This window comes from Coturnix japonica, chromosome 5 (genome assembly GCF_054131305.1).
Source record: "Coturnix japonica strain WE chromosome 5, WE-NBRP24, whole genome shotgun sequence".
In the NCBI taxonomy this organism is placed as follows: Eukaryota; Metazoa; Chordata; class Aves; order Galliformes; family Phasianidae; genus Coturnix; species Coturnix japonica.
This window is the reverse complement of record NC_140667.1, coordinates 18,923,694-18,946,974: the sequence shown is the minus strand read 5'-3', so window position 1 is coordinate 18,946,974 and position 23,281 is coordinate 18,923,694. Positions and strand designations below refer to the sequence as shown.

General features: G+C 40.4%; 1 protein-coding gene across 5 annotated transcripts; it reads left to right on the top strand.

The window, feature by feature from the left end:
- The first annotated feature begins 69 nt into the window (after nt 1–69).
- Nucleotides 70–19,318, top strand: HPS5 (HPS5 biogenesis of lysosomal organelles complex 2 subunit 2). 5 transcript variants are annotated; one of them, XR_014946482.1, is made up of 22 exons: nt 70–282; nt 687–797; nt 1,177–1,241; nt 1,847–2,039; nt 3,020–3,153; nt 4,425–4,640; nt 4,922–4,993; nt 5,082–5,170; nt 5,864–6,042; nt 6,722–6,880; nt 8,014–8,173; nt 10,164–10,287; nt 11,900–12,046; nt 12,801–12,875; nt 13,432–14,033; nt 15,048–15,171; nt 15,372–15,527; nt 16,005–16,124; nt 16,398–16,574; nt 16,899–17,005; nt 17,448–17,736; nt 18,164–19,318. XR_014946482.1 is itself a non-coding variant. In XM_015864153.3 (22 exons), the coding sequence occupies exons 1-22, from the start codon at nt 151–153 to the stop codon at nt 18,222–18,224; spliced, it is 3,429 nt and encodes a 1,142-aa protein (XP_015719639.1). In that variant the 5' UTR covers nt 70–150; the 3' UTR covers nt 18,225–19,318. The 5 variants fall into 5 exon arrangements, 4 of the variants coding, with proteins under 4 accessions (XP_015719639.1, XP_085404741.1, XP_085404740.1 ...); XM_015864153.3 differs by having other exon boundaries at nt 16,461–16,574; XM_085548615.1 differs by lacking the exon at nt 5,082–5,170 and having other exon boundaries at nt 16,461–16,574.
- Nucleotides 19,319–23,281: the final 3,963 nt, after the last annotated feature.

Sequence of the window (23,281 nt, the reverse complement as noted above, 5' to 3'; positions counted from 1 at the left end):
CTCCTTCCGGCCGCAGCGGGCGGGGGACACGCGCCGCTCGCCCCGCCCCGCCCCGCCCCGCCCCGTCCCACCGCGGGTCACGTGCCGCGGGCGGTGGCTGTAGCGCCGTAAGAGGAGCCGGTGCCGTTGGGGGCCGTGTCCGCTCGTAGCATGGAGTCGGGGCCGGCCGGGAATGCGGCGATACCTGCGGCTGTGCCGGAGTCCTACAGCCACGTGCTGGCGGAGTTGGAGAGCTTAGACCCGCTGCTGGCCGCGCTGCGCCTGGACTCTGCCCGGCTGAAGGTGTGTGACGGTAGAGCGCTTTAAGGTCTGATGAACTCGCGTAGTTTCCTGACGTGGGCTGTTTTAATTAAGCTCCGAGCGTTATTGCTCTCGGTGTGTGGGTGCTCCCTTGTATTGGGCGCTACGGGAGATGAGGAAGCGAAAGCAGAACCGAGCTCCGTGTGTGTTTTGTCACGTCCTCGTAGGGTGAAAAACATGACTAAAGATCATTCCTGTCTTTTGTGGTTCAGTTCAATCTTTAAGAACGCTATTTTAATTCCCTGTTGGCTGTGCTGACAGCATTCCACGAGCAGCCTGCAAAGCTGGTGTGTGGGGGACTCCTTAAAAACACAACTATAATAGAAACTAAAGGTGCCGCTTTCAGCTCGTGCTCAGGTTCTCCTCTGTGTCCTTTTCCCTTGCAGTGCACATGCATCACCGTGTCGAGGAAGTGGCTGGTGCTCGGCACCTCAGGAGGAGGGCTGAACCTTATCCAGAAGGATGGCTGGAAGCAGAGGCTCTTCCTTACCCATAAGGTATGGGGATAACGTCCTGCAGAGAATCAGCCAGGGAAAACAGGCCTGGGGGAAGTGTGCTTTCAGTTTGTTGAGCTGTCTGAATGAGGTCAGATTTCATACAGCTGCATTGTGATCAAGCAGTCTGTGGCGCTGAGCTGCAGTGTAACAGTGTGCGAGGGATTTGATAAAGGTGGTTTCCACATTGGCAGATGTGATTGGTTCTCTTGATCCAGTCATGCTTTGGGCTGCTCAGTGTGTGCGGACAAAATCCAAACACACAAAAGCATCTGTACCACACAGACTAATCTGTGTTATTTCATAGAGATAAAAGTTATGGCCTGGTGGAGGTAGTACAAGAGCATCACTTATTTGCACTCCCTGCTGTATTTGCTTTCAGGAGGGTGCCATTTCCCGAGTCGCATGTTGTTTACACGATGAAGACTATGTTGCTGTTGCCACTAGGTGAGCAATATAAACCTGAATGTTGGCTCAATGTTATGAAGTAACTTCTAAGTTTCAGATTGATGTCTATTGAGAGCTTGAGGGGAGAGGGGGCAAGGTAGGGAATTAACTGGTAGATGCCTCAACAGAATAAATCTCTAGAGTAATTATTTTAGTAAGTTGTATTTCTGTAATGAAACATCTATCTGAGAACTAATACATGTAAAGTTATGTTGATAAATGTTCTCCTGAGGCCATTCAGCATTGGAAGGAAGATCTTTATTGGCTTATCACAGTGAAATTTATAGCTGATACCATTTACATTGTTTAAAATGTGAATACTCATTTTTCTTCAAGCTTAGCATCCTTGTTGGCAATACCAGTCAGTGAAAGAGTAACCAACCAGCGCTGCTGCTGCTGAGTGGCATGAGGAAGGATATTAAAGTTCTTGAGAGCATGCAGCCTCTAATGCAGCCAGCTTTGAGGTTGTATAGATTTTGTATAGGTATATTATTTGTATAGGTTTGTATAGGTATTATGGGTATAAAGCATTTTTATCATTGATAATATGCTGAATGCCCCTACAAGGCTCATTCTCAGCTTGTGTTTTCTTTTAAATTTTGCAGCCAGGGTCTCGTGGTGGTGTGGGAGCTGAATCAGGAACGTCGTGGGAAGCCAGAACGGATTTATGTTTCCTCTGAGCATAAGGGCAGAAAAGTTACAGCTCTGTGTTGGGATACAGCCGCCCTGCGTGTTTTTGTAGGAGATCACGTGGGGAAAGTATCAGCCATCAAAATTAACACATCCAAACAGGGGAAGGTAAAATATCGCTTACTTTGTTAGAGATTGAGAGGTTCCTGAGGGAGGTGGGTGAGTTCTTTTAAGTGACATAGAATGGAGGAAAACTTGTGGTAGCTTTGTCTGCTGGGATGAGAAACAGTCTCTTGAGGCAACAGTAGAAGTGATGACTTGTTTGTCCAGCCTTCAGAGATTTGAGCAAATCCACAGTGTGTCTTAAATGCATATACTATGATCAAGGTAGAGCGCGGTCTTGTAGAATTCCCTTCAGGCAGGATAGAGCAATATAATGGTTGTGCCTGTTAAGACTGCTGAGTCTTACATGTAATACAGTTTGTTCAGGCAAGAAATCGGTTCTTTCTTAACAAAGATGACAAGATGACATGTCAGATGTGGAGACAGTCCACTAGAAAATGGGAGAGCAGCTCCCAGTAGTTTCTTATGAATGAGAACACTGTCTATGACTTTGTTCTGCTACCCGTGCAGACTGGGGGACTTGTATAACAGAGTGTGCAGGGTAATTAAAAAAAAAGTGTGCATGTTGATATAAATTGCCAAAATCTGATGGAAGATGTTTTGGTTTGGTTTGCATTCAGCAATCCCTCAGATGTCTATTTAAGACTGTTAGCTGAAAGTACCCATGGGCAGAACTGAGACAATTGACGAGCACACAAAGCTTACAGAGGAATAAAGAACCCTCTCAGCGTTACAAAAGCCATGCTCTTTTTATAAAGAAATATCAGGATGCAATGGGATAAGATGATCTTTTTTTTCTTAAGACTTCAGTAATGGTCTTGGGAAGAAAATTTGAACTCAGATGTCTCTGAGTGATTAAAACCTTGTTCTTTAAAGGGAGAGAAGAGAGGAACTGCACTGACTCACTTTGTCTTGTGCTTTCTATTCGTAGTATACATGAGCCTTTTCTGAATTCCGCAATTCTAACTTCAAATAGTCTTTGTACTAAACTGATGCTTTTCTTTCTTTTTTTTTTTTAATCATAGGCTGCTGCTACTTTTGTGATGTTTCCTGTTCAGATTATAACCACTGTAGATTCTCGGGTTGTTCAGCTGGATTATTTGGATGGAAGATTGCTCATATCTTCACTTACACGCACTTATTTATGTGATACTGAGAGGTAAGTTATGTTTTCTTTGTAAAATAGTGAAATCTCCAGAGTCACGCAGAATTGCTACAGTTGGGAGGAGCTTCTGGAGATGATTTACTTTCACTTCCCTGCTTAAAGCATAGTTTAGTAGAACAGATTGCATGAGTCTGTATGTCATGAGGTTTTGAACATCTTCAGGAGTGGAGGCTCCACAAGTTTTCAGGGCAGCCTTTGCTCATGGTTCACCACTCACAACATCAGAGGTTTTTCTTATGTTAAAATGGCATTTCCTATATTTCAGTCTCTGCCTGTTTCCTCTTGTCCTCTTGTTGTGTGGTGTCTGGACACCACCTATAACAGCCTGGCTCTGCTTGCTACACTTCGGTATGCCCCTCACACTTGGGTAAGACCAGATAAGACGTTCATGCTTCCATCAACTTTCCTATTGCAGGCTGAGCGGGCCCAGCTCTCAGCCTCTTCTCAGGTGGTGGGTGCTGTAATCTCATCATCATCTTTGTATCCCTAAGCTGGACTTGCTCCAGTATGTTCAAGGCTCTCCTGTACTGAGGAGCCCAGAATTGACCTGAGCACCCCCAAATATGTGTGAGCAGTGCTGAGCATTGCTGGCTTGTACTGAGCTTGTCCACCATGACCCCTACAAAATTGCTCTGCAACCAGCTGGAGCTGTTTATCTAGCCCATGTTTCCTTAGCTTCTCTTGTGAAGATGTTGTGGAAGTCAGTGTCAGAAGCCCTCCTGAGGTCAAGATAGATGCCTGGTTTCCCCTGATGTAACAATGCAGTCGTTCTTTTGCAAAAGGCTGTTAGCATGATTTCTCTTTCGTAACTCTGTGCTTATTTTTCCCATGCCTGGAAATGATTTCTGGGATCATTTGTAATGCTGCATTCGCAGGGATGTAGCTGAGGTTGTCTGGCTGGTGCCACACATCCTCCCTCTTGCCTTTCTCAGAGCTACATTTGCTTTCTGCCATTAACAGGAACTTCCCCTTGTTGCTATGACTAAATTCAAATGGATTGACCACAGAAGTTGTCTTTGGCATTTGTGGAAGAAAAAGAAGCTCATGATCTGAGCACTTATTATGAATTAATAACTATTTCTGCATCTGGTCTTTTATAAACTTAATGCAGACTTCACTGTATTCATTGCAGAATTAAAAAAAAATAGCTAAAATCAACAGAACAATTCAGTAATCAAATTTTCATTCTTTTGTTTTTCAAAAGTAAGACGAGATTAATGAGAGCCTTTATAATGCAGCCTTAACAAATGTGTTTTCTCCAAAAGAGAGAAGTTTTGGAAAATTGGTAACAAAGAGAGAGATGGAGAATTTGGAGCATGTTTCTTCCCTGCTGGAAAAAACACTGGGAATCAGCAGCCGTTGATATACTGTGCCCGGCCTGGCTCGAGGATGTGGGAGGTGAACTTCGATGGGGAAGTGCAGAGCACGCATCAGTTCAAGCAGCTGCTCTCATCTCCACCTCTCCCTGTTGTTACTCTCAGGTAATGTGTGTGTATTGGTGATAAAGCAGCTTGGGGCTTCTAGGCTCACTGAGAACTCCCAGTGCATTCAGAAGTTAATCCTAGCTGCCATATTACTATGTTCTGCTCTAATAATGGAAGTTGATAACTAAATTAAAAATTCCAAAGCTTTGGTTCTGTAGTTGTCTGTGTAACTGCAACAGTTTAAACCAGCTTTGGGTTTAAAGAGCTGAGGCTATTATATTATGAATGTGGTGCTGTTGTAGTTAGGCCTTGTAACACACAATGATTTTTCTTTATAGGACAGATCCTCATTATGCTACTTCCATCTGCTCTGCGCAATCTTTATCTTTCCCCAAGCTACTATATTTGACGTGAGTATTTTTCAGCATGGTTTCCTGTTGATAAATAGTTTATTACCACAGTTAACTTTTGCCTGGGTAACATCTGCTTTGCTTGCAGTGAGCATTATGTTTTGACCTGGACAGAAAGAGGCATTTATATCTTTATTCCACAAAGTGTTCAAGTCTTGCTGTGGAGTGAAGTAAAAGGTAAACTTTAAGAATCCTAGCTCTGTAATATAATCTCTTACACTTGCCACTTCTGAAGTCCTTGTTTAACACAGAACCTTTTTGAACTCTGTTTCTGCAGCTGGATTGCAGAACATTTATTAGAAAACTCATTTTCTTGTCATCTGTCAGCTACATCCTTGAATAGTAGCCTTCTCCCTACCCCTTCCATCCAACCCTTTCCTCTGTACTTAGGAGGACCAAAACACACTGTAAGCATACCTTACAGTACAGTAATTAAATGCTACAAAGTAATAGCCACATTTGCAGTAGTTTTTCCTCATTTCTGTTTATTCTTAGGCCTCCTCTGAAGGAGGATAATCTGAAAGGTCAGAGTTTTCTTTCTCCTAGCAAATGTTCTTGTTCTTTTTTTCAAAGCTAAAGATGTCTCATTTCTCTCGTGTTTATCAGACTTTATTCATTCTTCTTCAGAGGTGAAAGAAAACTAAATAGCATCCATGCAGCTCAGGAAAGTTTTGGTATCTGTGCTTTGTAGCTGTTAAATGCTGGTGTAGCACTCTGTGGTGTTTTTCCTCCCACCACTTGTGCTGCAGTGTATTAGGCTGTTGCATGGGGTCAGGTGGGAAATAGGTTTTCAGCTTCCTCCAGGAATAAAAGGGAATCCTGGCTGACAGTTTCAGATTCTTAAATGCTTTTGTGCATCTGGTTTTGCAGATATTCAGGATATAGCAGTTCACAAGAATGAGTTGTTTTGTCTGCATACAAATGGAAAAGTTGCACGCTTTTCCCTTCTGCTGGTGGACCGCTGCGTAGAGCGCCTGATGAGAAGAGGGTTCTGGACTCTTGCTGCTAGGGTCTGTTGTCTCTTCCAGAATTCGGTTATTTCCTGCAGGGTGAGTAAATACCACTTTGCTAAGTATGCAGTGTAACTTCACTCTGTTTCCTGTCCCTCTCTTCCGTTAAGTTCTGAAGTTCGTATTTTTGGAAGGCAAACAATATCCTGGGCTCCATCAGGAGAGGGGTGGCCAGCAGGGAAAGGGAAGTGATTCTCACTCTTTACTCTGTGAGGCCCCATCTGGAGTATTGTGTCCAGGTATGGAGCCCTCAGCACAAGAAAGACGTGGAGCTGTAAACTCTTTGAAAGGGCTGATAATGGCAGGACAAGGGGAAATGGATTTAAGTTGAAAGAGGGAAGATTTAGGTTGGATGTTAGGGGGAAGTTCTTCACTAGCAGAGTGGTTAGGCCCTGGAACAGGCTGCCCAGGGAGGTTGTGGATGCCCCGTCCTTGGAGGTGTTCAAGACCAGGTTGGATGGGGCCTTGGGCAACCTGATCAAATTGTGGAAGTTTGGTGGCCCTGCCAGGCAGGGGGTTGGAACTACATGATCCTTGAGGTCCCTTCCAACCCAGGTCATTCTGTGATTCTGTGGAATCTTTAGAAAGTCTGCTGGATGTTATACTTCTAGCATGAAAATGAGCCTGTGTATATAGTGCCTTTTTGATTATTACTATTATTTTTTTTTTAAGTGGACATCAGAAAAAATAATGCTTCTGCTTTACTGTGTATTTTCAGGCAAGAAAAAATTTACCTCTAGAAAAGTTGGAGCACCTGAAGTCTCAGTTGGATGCCTCAGCCCAGCAGGATCTCATCTCACATCTGGAAGAACTCATCTTAAAGTTGGAACCTCTAGACTCTGCGAGCAGCAGTAGGAGGAGCAGCATTTCATCTCATGTAAGTGCATTGGGAGTGCTCAAAACTTTACCCATAAGCTTTATCTTCATGGCTTTACAGCCATCTCATTGCTCACTTTGAAGATGAGCCTTTCAATTTTACCACATCTACTGTACACAATAATGCTGCTTTCTGAAGTTAATTGGCATAGAGAGGTATGGAATACTACTTGCCTTCTTTAAGCTCTTGTATTCCTACCGTCTTTTCATATGACTACTGGCTTAGATGTGAACAAAGATTGATACAAAGAAGGCTTTCTCTACAGCTGAATTTTGTATTTTATGGTGTCTCATTGAAGGTCATCTCGATTGTAATTGTAACTGTTGTAATTGTAACTGTAGTCTCCTCTGGTGAAAGTGGTGTATGTGAACATAGAGAACTACCCTAGCTCTGTTTTAAAATAAAATTGTCTGACTCCATGAAGCTGAAGCAGAAAGGTCTACAGAGAAATACACTTGATTTTCTTTAACATTTTCTTGTACGTTTATCTTCTTGGTATTGACTTGGTTTCCCAGAAGCTTTTCAAGAAAAGGGATATATTCCGAAATTAATACAACATGAGTTGTATTAATGAGTGTTCTTAAACACTTGGAGTGTTTCAGAAGTGGAGCTTAAAAAACAGTAATGTAAAGGGTAAACAAGTTGGGTGTGTTTTTTTTGTTTATTTTTTGTTTTTTGCCATTAGCAAATGAGAAAGTGAAATTACATAGACTGGATGCAAGCCAAAGGATGTATGTATGTCCTGGAAGCAGTGTTAGAGCCTCCGTAGTTGTGCTACCTGGGCATGGTTAAATATTAAAAAGAATATGGACACTTGTGTGCATGACACAAAAGCCAAGATGGTTTTATCTCGTAGTCTTATACAAAATACACTAGTTGTTCTACAGCCAACTTTCCTAAGAGCGTTTGCAACATTTACATCTTTGTAAAGTCTCTGGACTTGCACACTTAGCAGTATGTATTTCCTTATTCATTCTGGATATGTCAGAAGAATGATATTACATACGGCTTTCCCAGATAGGGAATTATAAAGTGCTGTGAGGGTGTTTATGTGGAGACTGTGTTTTTAATTGAAGCATGTTTAACAAGGAAGTACAACTCAAAAAACATTCAACTCTTCTTTTGTCTGACAGGAAAGTTTCAGTGTGTTGGACTCCGGCATATACCGTGTTATTAGCCGAAGGGGCAGTCAGTCAGATGACGATTCATGTTCTCTCCACAGTCAAACCTTCTCAGAAGATGAGAGGCTTAAAGAATTTCATGCACACCAGGAGGATGAACAGGTGGAACTTGGTAATATTTTTTTAATGCAAATATGTTCTTCATATGCAGTGCTTATGTATTCTGTGGGAGTTCTAATGTTTTGCTCTATGCTTTTACTTTCCTCTATCTAGCCATCCATTAATCTTCTGATTCAATCAGTGGGAACAATCAGTTATCCCTCCTTCCAGTGAAGCTCCTTGAAACATTGGAGTGTTGGTTACACAGAATGGAAAACTGTAAAGGCAAACAAAAGAGAGAAAGAAAACAAAATGCACAGAAAGCATTTCCCAGGCTAGCTTTCACACCATTTTTTTTTTTCTGCCTTTATGTGCAATACAGCATGAATGCTAGATTATCGTGGCTGACTATGAAGATGTTGATTGAGCTTTAGATGAGATTTGTTTGCTGTCCCTGTCTTTCCAGTAATTTCAGCTCCAGGAAATAATTCGTTAATCTTGTCTCTGGGTTTTTCTTCAGGGGTTAGCTGTAGGCTTAGGACAGGAATGTTATTAGCTTTCTTACAGGATTTCTTTTATGAAGGGGATTGCCTGTTAGATACATGTAGGTTGTTATGGGAGTTATATAATTGTTAATGACTAACATTTAGACTATTCAGGGAGCTTGTTTTCATTTCTTATCAAATATCTGTCACTGTTTGAAAGATTGAGTGAGACAACATATATTCTCTTCTCTGGTTGAGACTGGGAGGAGACAAAGAAACCTGGAATGATTATCAGGGTGGGGTGGAGAGGCATTCCAGTAAAGTCTGCCCTCAGCTGTTACAGAGTTGTCTCCCTCGAACAGTTTGAGTGCTTTGCTGGAGGAAAAACAATGGTGGATATGGGGAGAATAGGGATTTTTACGTCTCTGTTTGTCAGTGACGTTTTCCTACTGACTGGATTATGTGATATTTTTAGCCTTTTCATTGGCCTTCTTTTAACCTTCATCACCATGAAAATTAGTGAGAAAATATCCAGGCAGCCTATGATTTCTAACATTAAAATTCTAAAATGAGGAGTTATAGTTTTTGAACATTAAGAGTTAAAATTGTTCTGTCTGTTCAACAAGTGATAGCAAATGTAGTGATGATTTCAGGGTAGAAAGGTTCTGGGTGCTCCTTGAAGTAACATCCTTCATTTGATATTTAAGAGAGGTAGACTTAATAAATAACTCTGTTTTCTTGCTGCACTGATGCTGGTTTCCCTGGTCACATTTATGTAAGATATCATAAGCTTTTAGATTATTGATTTCCTTTTAGGCACGATCAGTTATGATCTTTAGATGCTCTCTAGAGAGGTGGTGAATTCTGATGGAATTTCTGTAACAGTATAGCCGTGTCTTCTCAACAGTGCAGGTAGTTCTGACTGTTGCAAAGGTGTTCTTTTTTTTCTCCTTAATTTTAATCACTTAAATATGCAGCTTGTAACAGACAACTAATCAAAACGCACTGTAGGTACTAATAGGTGTTTAAGAATGAAGGGGAAATAGCCAGTGGTTCTGTATTTCCTGTGGTTCTTATCAAAAGTCAGTCTTGAGTTATGTCTTGAAATCCCTTCAGATAGAGGAGTGATTTTATTATACCATATCCATGTTTCATGGTGTTTATGTTCATACATTATTCAGCTTCTAGGAGATAGGATAATGTGAATTGATACATATCGCACTTTTCCTAACTGCTTAAATAACTACTGGTGCATTAAATCGATTATTTTTTTTTTTTTTTTTTTTGTCCTCTAAATGAACTGTAAGTATTTTTCGAAGATGGTTTTTCAGGCAGTTGTGATCATTACTCGCCTTGCTGTAGGGCCAAAAGACGATTAACAAAGCAGACCTGCAAGGTTCGAAGTCAGTAATGAAACATTTGTTGAGTCTATGTAGCATTTTTGTCTCCTTGGAGTCATCACCTGAAAGCTAAAAAGGATGAAAGTATCTTATACTGTTTATTTAGTTAGGAATTAGAAACTTGTTTGTTTCACTGTTTCATTTATTCATGTTTCTTTGTTTCAATTCCATTTGTTAGACAACGCATCTCATGCATCTGTGACGATAGAGGCTGACCGGAGTGACACATTTCTCCCATTCAGTATTCCTTTATCATTTCGTTCCCCATCTCCTCTCGTCTCTCTCCAAGCTGTCAAAGAAAGGTAAAACTTGCAGGACGTTCACTCATCCATTACATCTTTCCCTTTTCTGTCCTCCGAATTTGTAGCATTGTCTGGTATAGTTTGTATTCTGTTCTGTAAAAATGTAGGATCTGATATGAAATGCTTGGGATGCTGCCCAGTTTGCTCAGCTACTTAATCAGTGTCAAGAGGAAGCTTTAATTTGTGAAGAACTACAGTAAGTTTCAAGAGAGCTCAGATTTTGACCTTTAGATTTCTAAATATCTAAAAATGTCTAATATTGTCTCGTAAACCATGTTTATGATTTGCACCTGAAACAGATTTACTAAATGCTGTTTTGAAATTTAGCTTTTCTGGAACTTGAATTTCTGAGGAATCAGAGGCAGCTTCCTCCAGGCTGTTGTGGGCGGAAGTTAAAATATGTAATTGATGCTAGATATTGTCAGAACACACTTATAAAATATGCTGTGTAGTCTGCCATCTTCCTCCTCTCACACACCTTTCAGTAAATCTAGTTAATTTCCCAGGTGTTTGTGGAATAATGGTAGCTTACTGTGTCTGTTTTTGTGTCGCAATCAAACTGCTTTTAAAACTCATTATAAGATAGAAAGCAGAAGGTGTTAGATACATAACTTAAATATTTATTTTCAAGCTTGTATGTTTCTCACTCAAAATGTTTCTGGTCCATAATAATGGGCTGAGAAATTGCAGACTTCTCCTTCGATTACAAGGTCCATGAATTGTATAGTGCAACAAGAGACTGTAGCAGATATCAGTAGTAAGGAGATCTCAGCCTGCTTTGAATTCTTTCAAAACCAGAAGTGCTTCTTAAGAGTTCAAGTGCAAGCAATTACTGATAATATTTGGAACTGAATTTTCAAGTACCAGCTATGTTCTGTCATATTTTACAGTTTCCCTGTAATTCTTCATATACATTTGAAGTCCAGTCTGTTGTTTCAATCCTTTCTCTCTCCTGCAGAAACATTTAACTTTGCTATTTTTTTGTATGATAAAAGATGTCACATTTTCTGGTGAGCAAGTTAAAGGTTTGGATTGGTTCTTGTTCTTTGTCTTTGATGTCCTAAGCTAGTCAGAAGGCAAAATACTGAGTTCTCTGTTCAGCTCTTGGTGACAAGGTTTCCTTTGTGAAAGTGGTAGAAATATCGAGTTTCTGTATTCTTGTTGAGATTTCTGAATGGGTAGGAACTGACAGCTTGAAAAGGATATTTTTAATGAGCTTTATAATCTGAAGAAATAAGTTTGAGTACTGTAAAACCATTTCTCACCACCAGAGGACCACAATCTCCTAATGGTGATTTACCAGCTCCACAGTGAAATGTAGCTAATCTGTGTCTGTTGGTATACAGATATATGTTACAATCTAAGTGCTTGATGTTGGTATGTGGTCCTGTTCTTCAAGCAGCAAACCCCTCTGAGTCTTAAATGTGGAATTACAAATGAAGTATGAATTCTGAGCAGTTTTTCAGTGATTTTTGATCTTTTTTTTTTTTTTTCTTCCAAGACTTCTTCAGGCAATAAAGATTTCTGAAATTATGCTTTGATTGGAAAGAAATTGTTTGATTCTTTCAGGTGTGAACCTTCAGTTTCAAGTGTTTGAACTTCTTTCTTTTAGTGTTTCCAGCTTTGTACGCAAAACTACTGAAAAGATCGGCACACTTCACGTGAGTCCTGATAGCAGAGGGAAACAAGAGGCAAAGGATGATGAGCAGCAGCAGGAGGTGTCTGTTAATCTGGTAGCATCTCCACAGGAAGAAAGGGAGTAAGTGCAAAATCTCATTTTCTTAGCAATTGTATTTGCTGGATGTTCTGAGGATCAAATCTAAAGAAAACCTCCCCTTTGAGCAGAATGGGGATCTTGCTGTTTCCAGCTGCTGTCATTACTCCAGTGGGTTTCACTGATTCTCCTTGACTCCTTATCTGATTCAGTCAGTGAGTGAGTCTGGATGTTGGAGTGTGCAGTCTCCATAGAGCTGTGATTGCTCACAAGCAAGAATGCAGTGTATTCAGGAACACTTAATAGTGGATCTGTGGTGCCCATCATAGGTATGGATACAAGTCTGGCAGTTTATCTTCTCTTTCCTGAGCAGAGAGTAAATACTTTCTTGTCTTTCAAAACTTAATTGTAGCTATAAAGTACCTACCTTATTTAATTTAATTATTAAATAAATTATTAAATAAATTATTTAATTTAATAGTACATGACTAAGTTGCTTCATATTCGAGTGGTTTGCTAATTTATGCAAACTTTCATATGGTGACACAATTATGTTTTTATGTAGCATCATCAGAAATCAACTGTAGTTAGAACAGAAGTTACAGTAGAGGCCATAGAAGTGTTATTAGCTGTTGTTCTTGATGTCCGGTATGTTGATAATTCCTACTGAGCTTCTTTAGAAATAAATGTTTTATTTTTTTAATAATGGGATCAATGTCATCTCTTGACAAATCTGAGGAAAATCCTCATGTTAATTATATGTATTTCATTTATGACTTAAACTACTGTGGTTTTCTAGATCAGAGCTGCAGAACCACCAGCTTCCAGAGGAGGATCATCTAAGAGATCTTAAGGCTGCAACAGCAAAAGCTATGTAAGCTAAGAAAAATTTAATGTCTAGATACGTTGGGTTTCAGTAGGAAAATGACTTGTTAGTTCTGTATGAAAGAGTAATGTTGTGAACGTCTTCTGGTGTTACCTATAAGGTTTTTATTTTAGCTAATGATTTGTTTTCTCTGTTTAAAACCAATCAGAATGCTGTAAGCTTGCTTAGGACAGAAGGGTAACACTGAAGTAACTATATCCTAACTACATGCAAACCAAAAATCAAAATGGAAACAAGCATTGGGGGGGGGGGGGAGGAAACAAACAAACAAACAAACAAAAACCAAAAAAAAAAACCAGAACCATGAAAACAAACAAAAATCAATTCCAAAAGAAAGCTTGGGGAAGTAGTAATGATATACTAACATCAAACATGCATGCTGTGATTAGTTTAAATTCTGTCCGATTCAGTCGGAACCACAAGAATAGCAACTGGCTGTAAGTCAGGTTTTGGAGTGTATACTTAAGAGTTACACAAAGCACATAGTATTTCACTTGTGACCTCTTACAGCTGTCAAGCAACTTAGCAGCTTTCTCTTCTACAGAGCCAAACTCCAGGATCCCCTGTGTTTGTTGGAACCACAGTGTATGAAGAGGGTTTTACAGGAGTGGCTTGTCTTTCTGGAAGAAAAATTTGGCAGCAAAGAGCATTTTGCTTCCTCTGTTCAGAAGAGTAAAGCTGTACGTGCCGAAGAACAGAGGGAAGTCCTGGAGGAAAACCTGCAAGGAAATCCAAATGGTGGAGATCTAGTAGGCAAAGAACCAGGTTGTGTGGAGGAAGACTGCACTGAAAACAAAGATGAAACCTGTGAAAACCAAACCATACATGAAAGTAGTACTGATTCCAAGGGACTATTGGATGGCTACTTTCAAGTTTCTCCTCCATGTGACCTAGAACCAGATGTTCACAAAGATCTGGTTGAGCTGACAACGCTGTGTTTTGAACTGCGTGTATTTTCATGTGGAAATGGTGATGCAGAGGATGGCTCTGATCAAAGCCTGCCCCCAGCAGCTTTGTGGACCTTTGCTTGTAGATTTATACAAAGCTACTTCTTCCTTTTGGATTTAAAAAGACTAAAGCAGTGTATTATAACCATGTATGCAAGCTGCCCTAACGTATGGGAAACATACATTACAGGATTGAAAGGTAACTAATGAAGGTTTTATTACTAGTAAACTCAGAGCAAGATTTTGTTTGGGAGGAAATAGGGGGAAAAAAGCTCAAAAATGTGTCTGCGGATTCTCCTTCTGTGGATACAGTGTGATACAGGGAGGGGAGGGTTGATTGGTGGATGGAAGGTTTTGTTCTGTTTTGGGGTTGTGTGTGTGTTTTTTTCCCTGGAAGTATAAAATCTGTTGGCTCCTAGGAGAGTCTGTTCCTGCCTTTTCTTTGCAGTTCCACAGAAACTACTTTTGAACCTTTAATTTAGATGGAGTTTGTTGGTTAAATACTGTGATAATTTCAGAACAGCTCTATTTAAAACAAAGGGTTTATTCTTCAACTAGCAGAATAATGTAATTGGAATCAAACATAAATGGTAATAAGCAAAAGGTAGGAGATAAGGCTTCAGTGTTTGCAGTGGCCATTGAAGATATGGCTTGTAGAGTAATGTCATCAATGTGAAACAAAACTGAATGGTTCTATGCAAATGAATGGCTTATCGCCTCAAACTTCTTTTTTTTCCTGCAAAAATTCTTTAGTCTCATTAACGCTTCCTGATTATGCTGAAAAACAGAACTATGCCTGTAATCTGTATTCAGGTGCTTTCTTGTGTTTTCTTTTAAGAGTGAAGTAGTCTTAGCATTGATTTGAAACTAGCAAAGATTAGTCAAGGAATACAACCTTTGGTTAGTATCTGCTTCTGTGAATTAGTTCAACATTTGTATATTTGTGAGTGCCTTAGAGATAAAAGTAATGTATATGTTCCTAGTTTGTCCTCAGTGGGACTTGTGTCTGTAGACTAATACCCACATTTGATCACAATTCAGATTCGTGTTAAGCTCTGCTTTCAGTGACGTAAGTGACCAAACAGTTAATTTATTACTGCTGTTAGCTACTGTTCTGTGAAGGCAGCAATAACTTTGGTTCCTACACTTAACAGCAGCTGTGTGTGTTAAGGCAAAAGACATTGCCTGTAATATGTGCACTAATGTATTTCAGAGCTAACGTGTCACAGTCCAATGACTTTGGCGATGGAAAATGAAGATATGTTGAAAATACTGAAACAGCTGCATGACTTGGGGCCCTGGGATGATAGCCCTCTGTTGCTGGTACATGCTCAAAGGTTTGTAGCTAACTCTTCCTTATCCTTCGTGCTCATGCTGTTAACTGAGAGCTTTCCACTTCACATTTTGTGAAGCATTCTGGGAATCTTTTTTAAGAAGATCACCTTTCAGTGCTATCTTGCATTCGAAAGATATCTTTGCAAATAGATAATGTTGTTGTTTGGCACTGAAAATGGATTGTTTTTCTCTTTCTCTGTAGACTTTATGAAAAATTTGGGGAAATGGCTCTTCGGCCCTTGGTCAAGTTCTACCCTTCCATTGTGCCTTCTGATATCAAGCAGCTTTGCAGGAATAATCCAGCTCACTTTTTAGCATACTTAGATAGCCTTTTGAAGTCAGTGCCAGAGGATACAAGGTAAAGGGAATGCAGAATCTCTTTATCTTTTGTCATCTAGCTGTGGGGTTTTTGTTCGTTTGTTTTCAACTATTTCTGTATCTTTGGTGTTCCTTAGATGCCTCTTCATTCTGCCAGATTTAGTTGCTTTCTCAAACTGGGTTTTGTTAGCTAAGGTGCTAGTTTTGACAGAACTTTTGTGAATAATGCTTTGAATAGAATGGGTTTGTTCGTGTGCCTGCAGTTCAGTCTACTGAGGCCAGAAAGCATATAATAATGGGGGAAAAAACTGTGTGTGGGAGGGGAATGCAACCAGCAACCCATCAACTTGTTTTCCTGTGGTTCCTCTCACTTCCTAAAAACAGAAAACATTCTAGATTTTTCCATATTTCATTTTATATCATGGTGGTCTTTTTGTCCACATGCAACTTTTTTTCATGTCTCTATATAGCCAGCATACTTAGCAATTGGACTTTTCCTATATGCTTTGTTTTCTAGGTCATCTCTCCTTAGATCTCTTCTGCAACCAGAATCAGTACGACTGGATTGGTTGTGCTTGGCAGTTTCTCATGATGCACCACAAAGAGCAAACACTGTAGATGCAGAAGGAAATCCCAGGTGAGTGAGGATTTGCCCAAGGTTCTGAGTGCAGCAGAAAGCTGGTCTCTGGGCTTTTGGCTTAAGTTCTAAATGACGGTTGTGATGTCAGTGAATCCTTGAGGCATTTTGTATATTGCAGAGTTGAGCACAAGTAACAAAAGGATTAAAATACTTTGTCCATAATGCTTTACGGAGTGACTGCTCTTACTGAAACACAGTGAGGTGCTGTGTCTCCTGTTTCCCTTCTCTCAAGTGCTGCATCTGATTTTTTATTTTTATTTTTTTTCATAGAGAAAGCATACGTTTTTAAAGAAAACATGAATGCATAAGAAAACAGATCTTCTTATCTTCTAGGCCACGGTCGCATTTGTTTACATGGGGATACAGCCAACTCATTCTGCTTTTGATTAAACTCCCAGCTGATTTTGTTATGAAAGAGAAGATGGCTGATGTTTGTAAATCACATGGGTGAGATGAAAACTTCATACTTATACTCTGACCCTAAAAAGATACAAATGAAAGCCACCTGTATGCTCCTTCCACAAATGTGTTTCATTGAAAAGTGTTTCCTCTTTCAAGGATGAATTTTAAGAGCCCAGTTTGATGTATTAGGTACCCATTTTGGATTGCTGGTATTGCCTGTATATACTGCAATGGGTGGTATTGCTTCATACATTCAGGACATTCAGTTGCTTCCATTTTGACTGATGCTGTAAGTGAGTGTTTTACTATTGTTGGCTTCAGTTTAGGCTGAATATGTGATTCCTGGAAATCTTTACTCTCCTATTTAAGGTTTTGGCCTGGATATCTTTTTCTCTGCCTGGAGCTGGATAGAAGAATAGAAGCCTTTACTAATATTGCTCATTTGGATGATTTGAGCCTGTTGAATGAAGAAGATGGTTAGTGAATCTTAAGTAATATGAATGTTTTTCTGCAGCATTACAACTGCCCTCAGTCTTTACTGATTACATTTGTCACAACTGTTTGGGGTTTTTTTGTAATGAGTGTTTTGGAAACCGTTCCATTAGCTGAGTGTATTGCAGCAGGTCTGAAAAACATAAATGGCTGGTATGCTGTTAAGGATGGGCAAAATGATTATTTGCTTTTTAACTCAAAAGAGCCTTATATAGTGAAGCACTGCAGAACTTAGCTTGTAATTCAGCAGTGAGTTTTTACACAGTCAAGGTAAAATTTTCTTTACTGATAATGCTGATTTTATTACATCTCCAAAGAGAAAACAGAATAGCTTATGTCCTTTTAAAGTACGGACACGTTTAAAACAGTAGGTTTGTAACAAACCATGCTTTGCAAATAATGTTAACAAACTCATTTTGCATCTAGGTTCAATTCCAGAGACCACAGAAGAATGGAAGTTTCTTCTTCATCTTGCACAAAATCATAGCAGTGCTTTGCACAACGATGGCCCACAGAATGGGGATGCTGTCAACAACAGTGGTAGCCCCAGCTGGCCAAATTGCATCACTGTGGAAAACGTAGCTCTTTTATTATCCAAGGCCATTGGCCCAAATCGTGCCTTGCCTCTACTACAAGAGTGTGGCTTGATGCAAGAATTGTCTGAAAGATTTACTAGTGTCTGCGAGATACTGAAAATTGCTGAGAAAAGGCAAAGGTAAGATGATGTGTCAGTGGAAGATATGTGCATGCCATTTATTTTAGATCTTTGTGCTTCAAACTTTGTAGTTAACAAAAAGATTTTTTAAAGTACTTCACTCCTGAATTAAATTATTGAATTTTAAACTCAGCTGAAGGCTTTTTCACTTAAGAACTGTGTGTTGTGCAATATGGGCACCTTAAAAGGGGCAAAAAAGAGGGGAAGTAAGAAGATATAAATGAGGAAGGTTCTCTGAAGATGTCTGTCTTGCTGAGCCCTGCAGCTTGTCTTTAGAGAAGGCATGCATGTTGCATGTTGCTGTCACCTCGGAAATGTAATCGCATTTCTGATAAACTTTGCTTTAAAAAGCAGAAGCATCGTTCTTTCTGTTGTTAGGTTGTTGTTTTTTTTATCCTGTTTAACTTTCCCTTTGCTTTTGTTGCAGAGCCCTGATTCAGTCCATGTTGGACAAGTGTGACCGATTCTTGTGGTCTCAGCAAGCATAGAGATGGCTGGAAAAGCTTTGGGAACTGTAATAATTGTATGTTAAAGTGCCTCTGAAACTCACAGGCTCTTAAAGAAGTGAGCTTCACTCCAAAGATTTCGCTGTATTGAGCCAGTGTCTGTCTGGCAGGTGTCTGACTGGGAGTCATTCACAGTTCTTCCTCACTCCTTTGGAGATGAATTTTGCACTCTGGAACTTAACACAATCCAGTGTCTATCTCAGAACTGAGCTGGTGAATTTCCAAGATTAAAATGTATTTTCTGAGTCTGCACAACTTAAGTGTTAAGAATATGAATCCCCCAAAATCAGGTTCTGGTGTATGAAACTGGTTGGTTGTTTGCAAACATGAGAAGCTATTCCTGAGATACATCTAAGTGTGTCATTTCTCGTTTTCCTGTGAACGGTGTTGATGTTTATATGAATGGATAATAATACCGATTGATAGCACTTAAATTCATTCACTATTGGACTGTAAGATATTTCTAAGTTGCCCCTGTCTGTTTGCAAAATATGACTGTAGGTTTCAGCAGTGCTTATACCTCAGGACCACAATAATCCCCAGTGCATTTTGACCTTTAGAAAGCAAGAAGACCTCGCCTTATTTTAACCCTGGGGGAAGAAAAAAACAAACCCTGAATGTTTATTGTTCAGTTGATGCCATCAAGCAAGGAAGTCTTTTGAATATCAGCTAGAATATGGATATGAAGACTTATAAAATCACCTGGGTTTAATTTCACATCTACAGAACTCTGGTTTGTATGAACATGGTTTCCACACTAAATGCATGTTTGAACAGATTTTGGTGTAGGTCACCGATTCGGGCCCTTCTCTCTATCACTTTCTCACCTGTTCAGCAGGAAGTTGCAGTGTTGAGTCAGCAGCTGTTTGCAGAGCTCAATTAAACAATAAATTAATGCGTGCATTAGAACTAAATTCTAATCCTTCGAATCCCATAATGTCAATAAATGACTTCAAAATATTTCCTTTTGAAGATCTAGAAATAATCTTAGGTATATTTGCAGCACTTGTACTGTTGGGAAATGTTACTTTTATTTTAGTCAAGATAAGGCTGTAACAATACAGCTTTCAGACTTCTGATAGGTACGGTATGACTTTTCCATCTCAATTGCAGGAAAGACTGTTGTGAGGAGTTTGTTATTTCCTTAGAGGAAATGAAGCTACAGATAGAGAATTAGTAGCAGGCTTTCGTCTCTTAATAGCGTGGCATGTGGAAAAATCCTAAGTAAGTACTTCTAAAAAAGAAAATTTAAAGTTTTCAGTTCTGTTTTGATGCTGGAAACAGCCCAAATCCTTCTATCAGAAGCACACCACACCCTCATATTTGGAATAGAACCCAGGCACTTTGCAGTGTAGGGAGGTTAAATAGGGAATGTTTGTGCCTGTTCTCTTACCTGCCAAGTGAATGTGCTACTACCTCAGTGGCTTAACTGTTTCTTGCAGTGCATCAAGCTGAGTGCTGTTGCTGCCCTTAATAGGGAAGTTTGCTGAATTAATAACAATGTGGCTGCCCTGTTTCTGGGTTTAACTGTATTCTTCATTTGTTCTGTGTGCACTGTACACATAACAATCTCTTTTGCTTCTGTGAGGTTTTTGTACACTTGAGTAACCACTGGTCAGAGCTGGGGTGGAACTTTTTTTCCTTTTTTTTTTAGCAATAAATCATAACTTTACATTCAAAGCTTTTTGGTTTGGTTTGGTTTTTTTTCTTAATCTTTGCGTTGGAGTAGTTGTGCAGCTGACATAATGGGAAGCATTTGTTAACATCTGATGTCTGAAGTGACAATCAGACAATTAACTTGTCAATAAATTGTAAGAGTTTATTCTTAGGAAAGTTAATCGTGAAGGAAGTGTGATGTGAAATAGTTTCATGTCTAGAATTCAGTTACACGGCACAGTGCCATCATCAGAAAGCTTCCTGAGGGATCCCATCTACCAGCTCTCATCAGCCAGTCAAGCATGAAGCACCCATGGTGTGAGCCTGCCTGCACTGAAGCAGATGGGCTGTGGTTCCTCTCCTGTTTTGCTAACTCTTGGTAGCAGGACCCTGAAGCAGAAATGAATAAAGGGAGCTTTGCATAGAGCAGCTTTAAGTAGAAGTCCTTGACTTGCCTCAAAACACAACTTCACTGTTAAAATTCATTTACTAGTAGGTTTTTTGATGGTTCTGTTTAAGAATAAGCATTTGTATGTGCAATCTGTGTCTTACAAAACTCGGAAATTTGCAATTGTTCTGCAAGCCTGACACCAATGCTAGCAAATATTGCTTAGAGCAGCATTACCAAAACAAGTGTATTTTTGTTTGGGTAAGCTAAGACAAAGTCGCCTTATCTCCTGCAGTATAGGAAAACAGCATTTACTGCTGTGCCTGGGCTGGGAATTCACCTTCCATTTCCCAGTCAGAGGCTTAATGACTTAGATTGTGAAATGCCTAGATTGCAAAATGACTGCATTTACAGATATTTAAAATTAAAGGCCAGCTTGCAAAATGTGCTTTTATCTTAACTGTATCATATCATGCAAAGTCAGAAGAAAGTCTTGGAGGGGCCCTTATGGAGGTTAAATGTACTTAGTATGCAGGCAGGAACATTCCACCCTTCTTCCCTCTCATTGGCAGCTTGCTCACATCTTTGTGCAAAAGTAGCAGTTGTTGGCTGCAGCTTCCTTCTATGGGCCAAGGGCTGAGACTGGGAAAGCAGGCTCAGAGGAGTTGGGAAAACAGTGCTTTCCAGGCAGAGTCAAGAATAAGCAGTTCACAGTCTAAAGTTCCATGCCAGTGCCTGTCTTGTTGCTGTTACCCTCATGTTTGTGTCATTTTCAGGAAGCAGTGGTTTGATGAGAATGTGAACTATGAGACCAGGTCTGAAAGCCCAGAAATGCCTTCTGTGCTCCAGAAAGTTCCTTAGATCAGCTCTGTGGGCACCTTCCAGGTCCCTGTGTGCAATGACGTATGTTTTGCTGAGTTCTATCCAGGTTCAAAGGAATCACTTTCCTGTTGCGACTTAATTTAAATTAAAACTGAAGACAAGACAGACTGGGCTGCTTGCAGCCAGCAGAGAAGGAACTTGAGCTGATAGTGCTGGAAGGAGTTTAAGTTGTAGGATGCAAACAGAATTGTAATAAAACAACATTCTGGTCCCTATGGCAACTAAGATGTGTGTTAGGTGTCAGGTTCATGGGTGGCATGGGCAAGATTTTGTCTGCCTTGTGGCTTTTGCAAAGTTTTCCTTTCTGCTGCATTGTGATAGAGATTCTCCTCATCTCAAGTTTTTCTACTCAGAGGTTATTTGTCCTTCTGCTCCAGGCCTGTCTCTGGTAAGTGTCTCTCACTCCTTTAAGTTAAAGGTTTTCTTTGGAGTCAGAGGTGTCTAAGGAAGAGAAGATAGTTTGTGTTTCATTAGCTCAGGCTGATAATGAACCTCTTTTACCTCATGCTCCAACACTTGAGCTCTGGCCTCTTACTATGAGAGAGAACTGTGAATGGGACAACTACACATACTTGCCCTGCACGACATTTAAGGAAACTGTAGTTGTTAGTTGTTAGATCGTGTATGAGACCACATAAAGGGAGGGAGGCATTCTGCATGTTCTGTCCAGAGCCTTCTGCAGTGGAATCATGTTGGCTATTGAACAGGGCAAGCAGGCACCAAGCACTTTTTGTACTTTTTGGTACAAATGCAAGAGGAGGAATATCAGGTACTCCAGATGTGAACCGCACTAACAAGGCTTTGATGGTTAATATGGTAATCTTAAAATTGAGCAGAGATTTGGCTGTATGGATTTGAATTCCCCTTTCATTAAAACATCTGTTACTGCATTACTCTCCTTCCTTTATCCTGCTGGGACTCCACTGAGCCACTCTGGAAGCAGAATGGCTTTATGCTCCTTAAGAGGAGTCTGTGGGAGCAAGCAAAAGAATAAATGAACTATTTACACCTTCCCTGTGGCTGCATGAGCGTGCACTATCTTGCCAGTAAGGATATAGGTGTATGCAGTGGAGTTAAGTTCTGTCATCTTTGGGATCCATCTTGTCACCCCAACACCTAGCAGTTCCTGCAGCATTTCTGATAATGCAAATGACCATTCCCTGTTGTGGTTTCATGCATTGGCTGGTTAATGGCCACTCTACTGCTCCTTTGTTCTGCATCCTCAGAAAGACAGAAGAAATATGAAAAAAGCTCCTGGGTTGAGATAAGGACAGGGAGCTCACTTAGCAGCCAGTGTCACAGGGAAAACAGACTCAGTGTAAGGGAGACTAATGTAATTTATTGCCTTCTGCTAGCAAACTAGAGCAGCGAGAACTAAAAGCAAACGAAAATCACCTTACCCCCAACCCTCTCCTCCCTACTCCCTCTGCGCTGCACGGGAGAGCAGGGTCTATGGCCAATCCATAACACTTTATCTCTGCTGCTCCTCTGCATTGTTCTTTGTCCCTGCTCCAATGTGGGATCTGTCCCAGAGGATGCCATCCTTCCCAAACAGACCCTGCGTGGGTCTCCCACAGGCTGCAGCTCTTCGAGCACTGCTCCAAAATGGCTCAGGTTCCTTTTGGAGCAGTTGGAGCTGGCTTTGATCTGACATGGGGCAGCTGATCACAGAAGCCATCCCTACAGCCCTCTACTACCGAAACCTGGCCATATAAACACTTGTATGCTTGTACAAAGGCACAGACCCATCTTGTACTTCTCCGAGATGATGAAGGCAGATGATCAGGCAGCTATTTCTCTGAGCTCATACTAGCACAAGAGCCAGAAAACTGAAGTCAGCCACAACGTTTCAAAAACTTCAGTCTTTGTGGAAGTTTCTCAATCTGCTTGCTATGAGGAGCACATTTCTTGTGGAAAACACAGCACTGTTTACTTTACAAAACATTGTGTAACAGGATTCATGAACTTTCAGCCAGGGTATGGGCACTTATTGCAATTCTCTGTTGAAAGTGGGGTGGTACTGGGAAATTCCCAGCCCTGGGTGTCCCTTTCAATTTCCTCTTTTCTGGGGTTTTAATCCCTTATAAATACCCTCTCTGAAAGCACACAGGAC

Excerpts from the sequence above, each read along its gene's own strand:
- HPS5 (XM_015864153.3), top strand. The coding sequence starts at position 151 with ATGGAGTCGGGGCCGGCCGGGAATGCGGCGATACCTGCGGCTGTGCCG. Across the intron at positions 283-686 it reads TGGACTCTGCCCGGCTGAAG|TGCACATGCATCACCGTGTC; the intron begins GTGTGTGACGGT and ends TTTCCCTTGCAG. Across the intron at positions 16,575-16,898 it reads GATGTTTGTAAATCACATGG|GTTTTGGCCTGGATATCTTT; the intron begins GTGAGATGAAAA and ends CTCCTATTTAAG.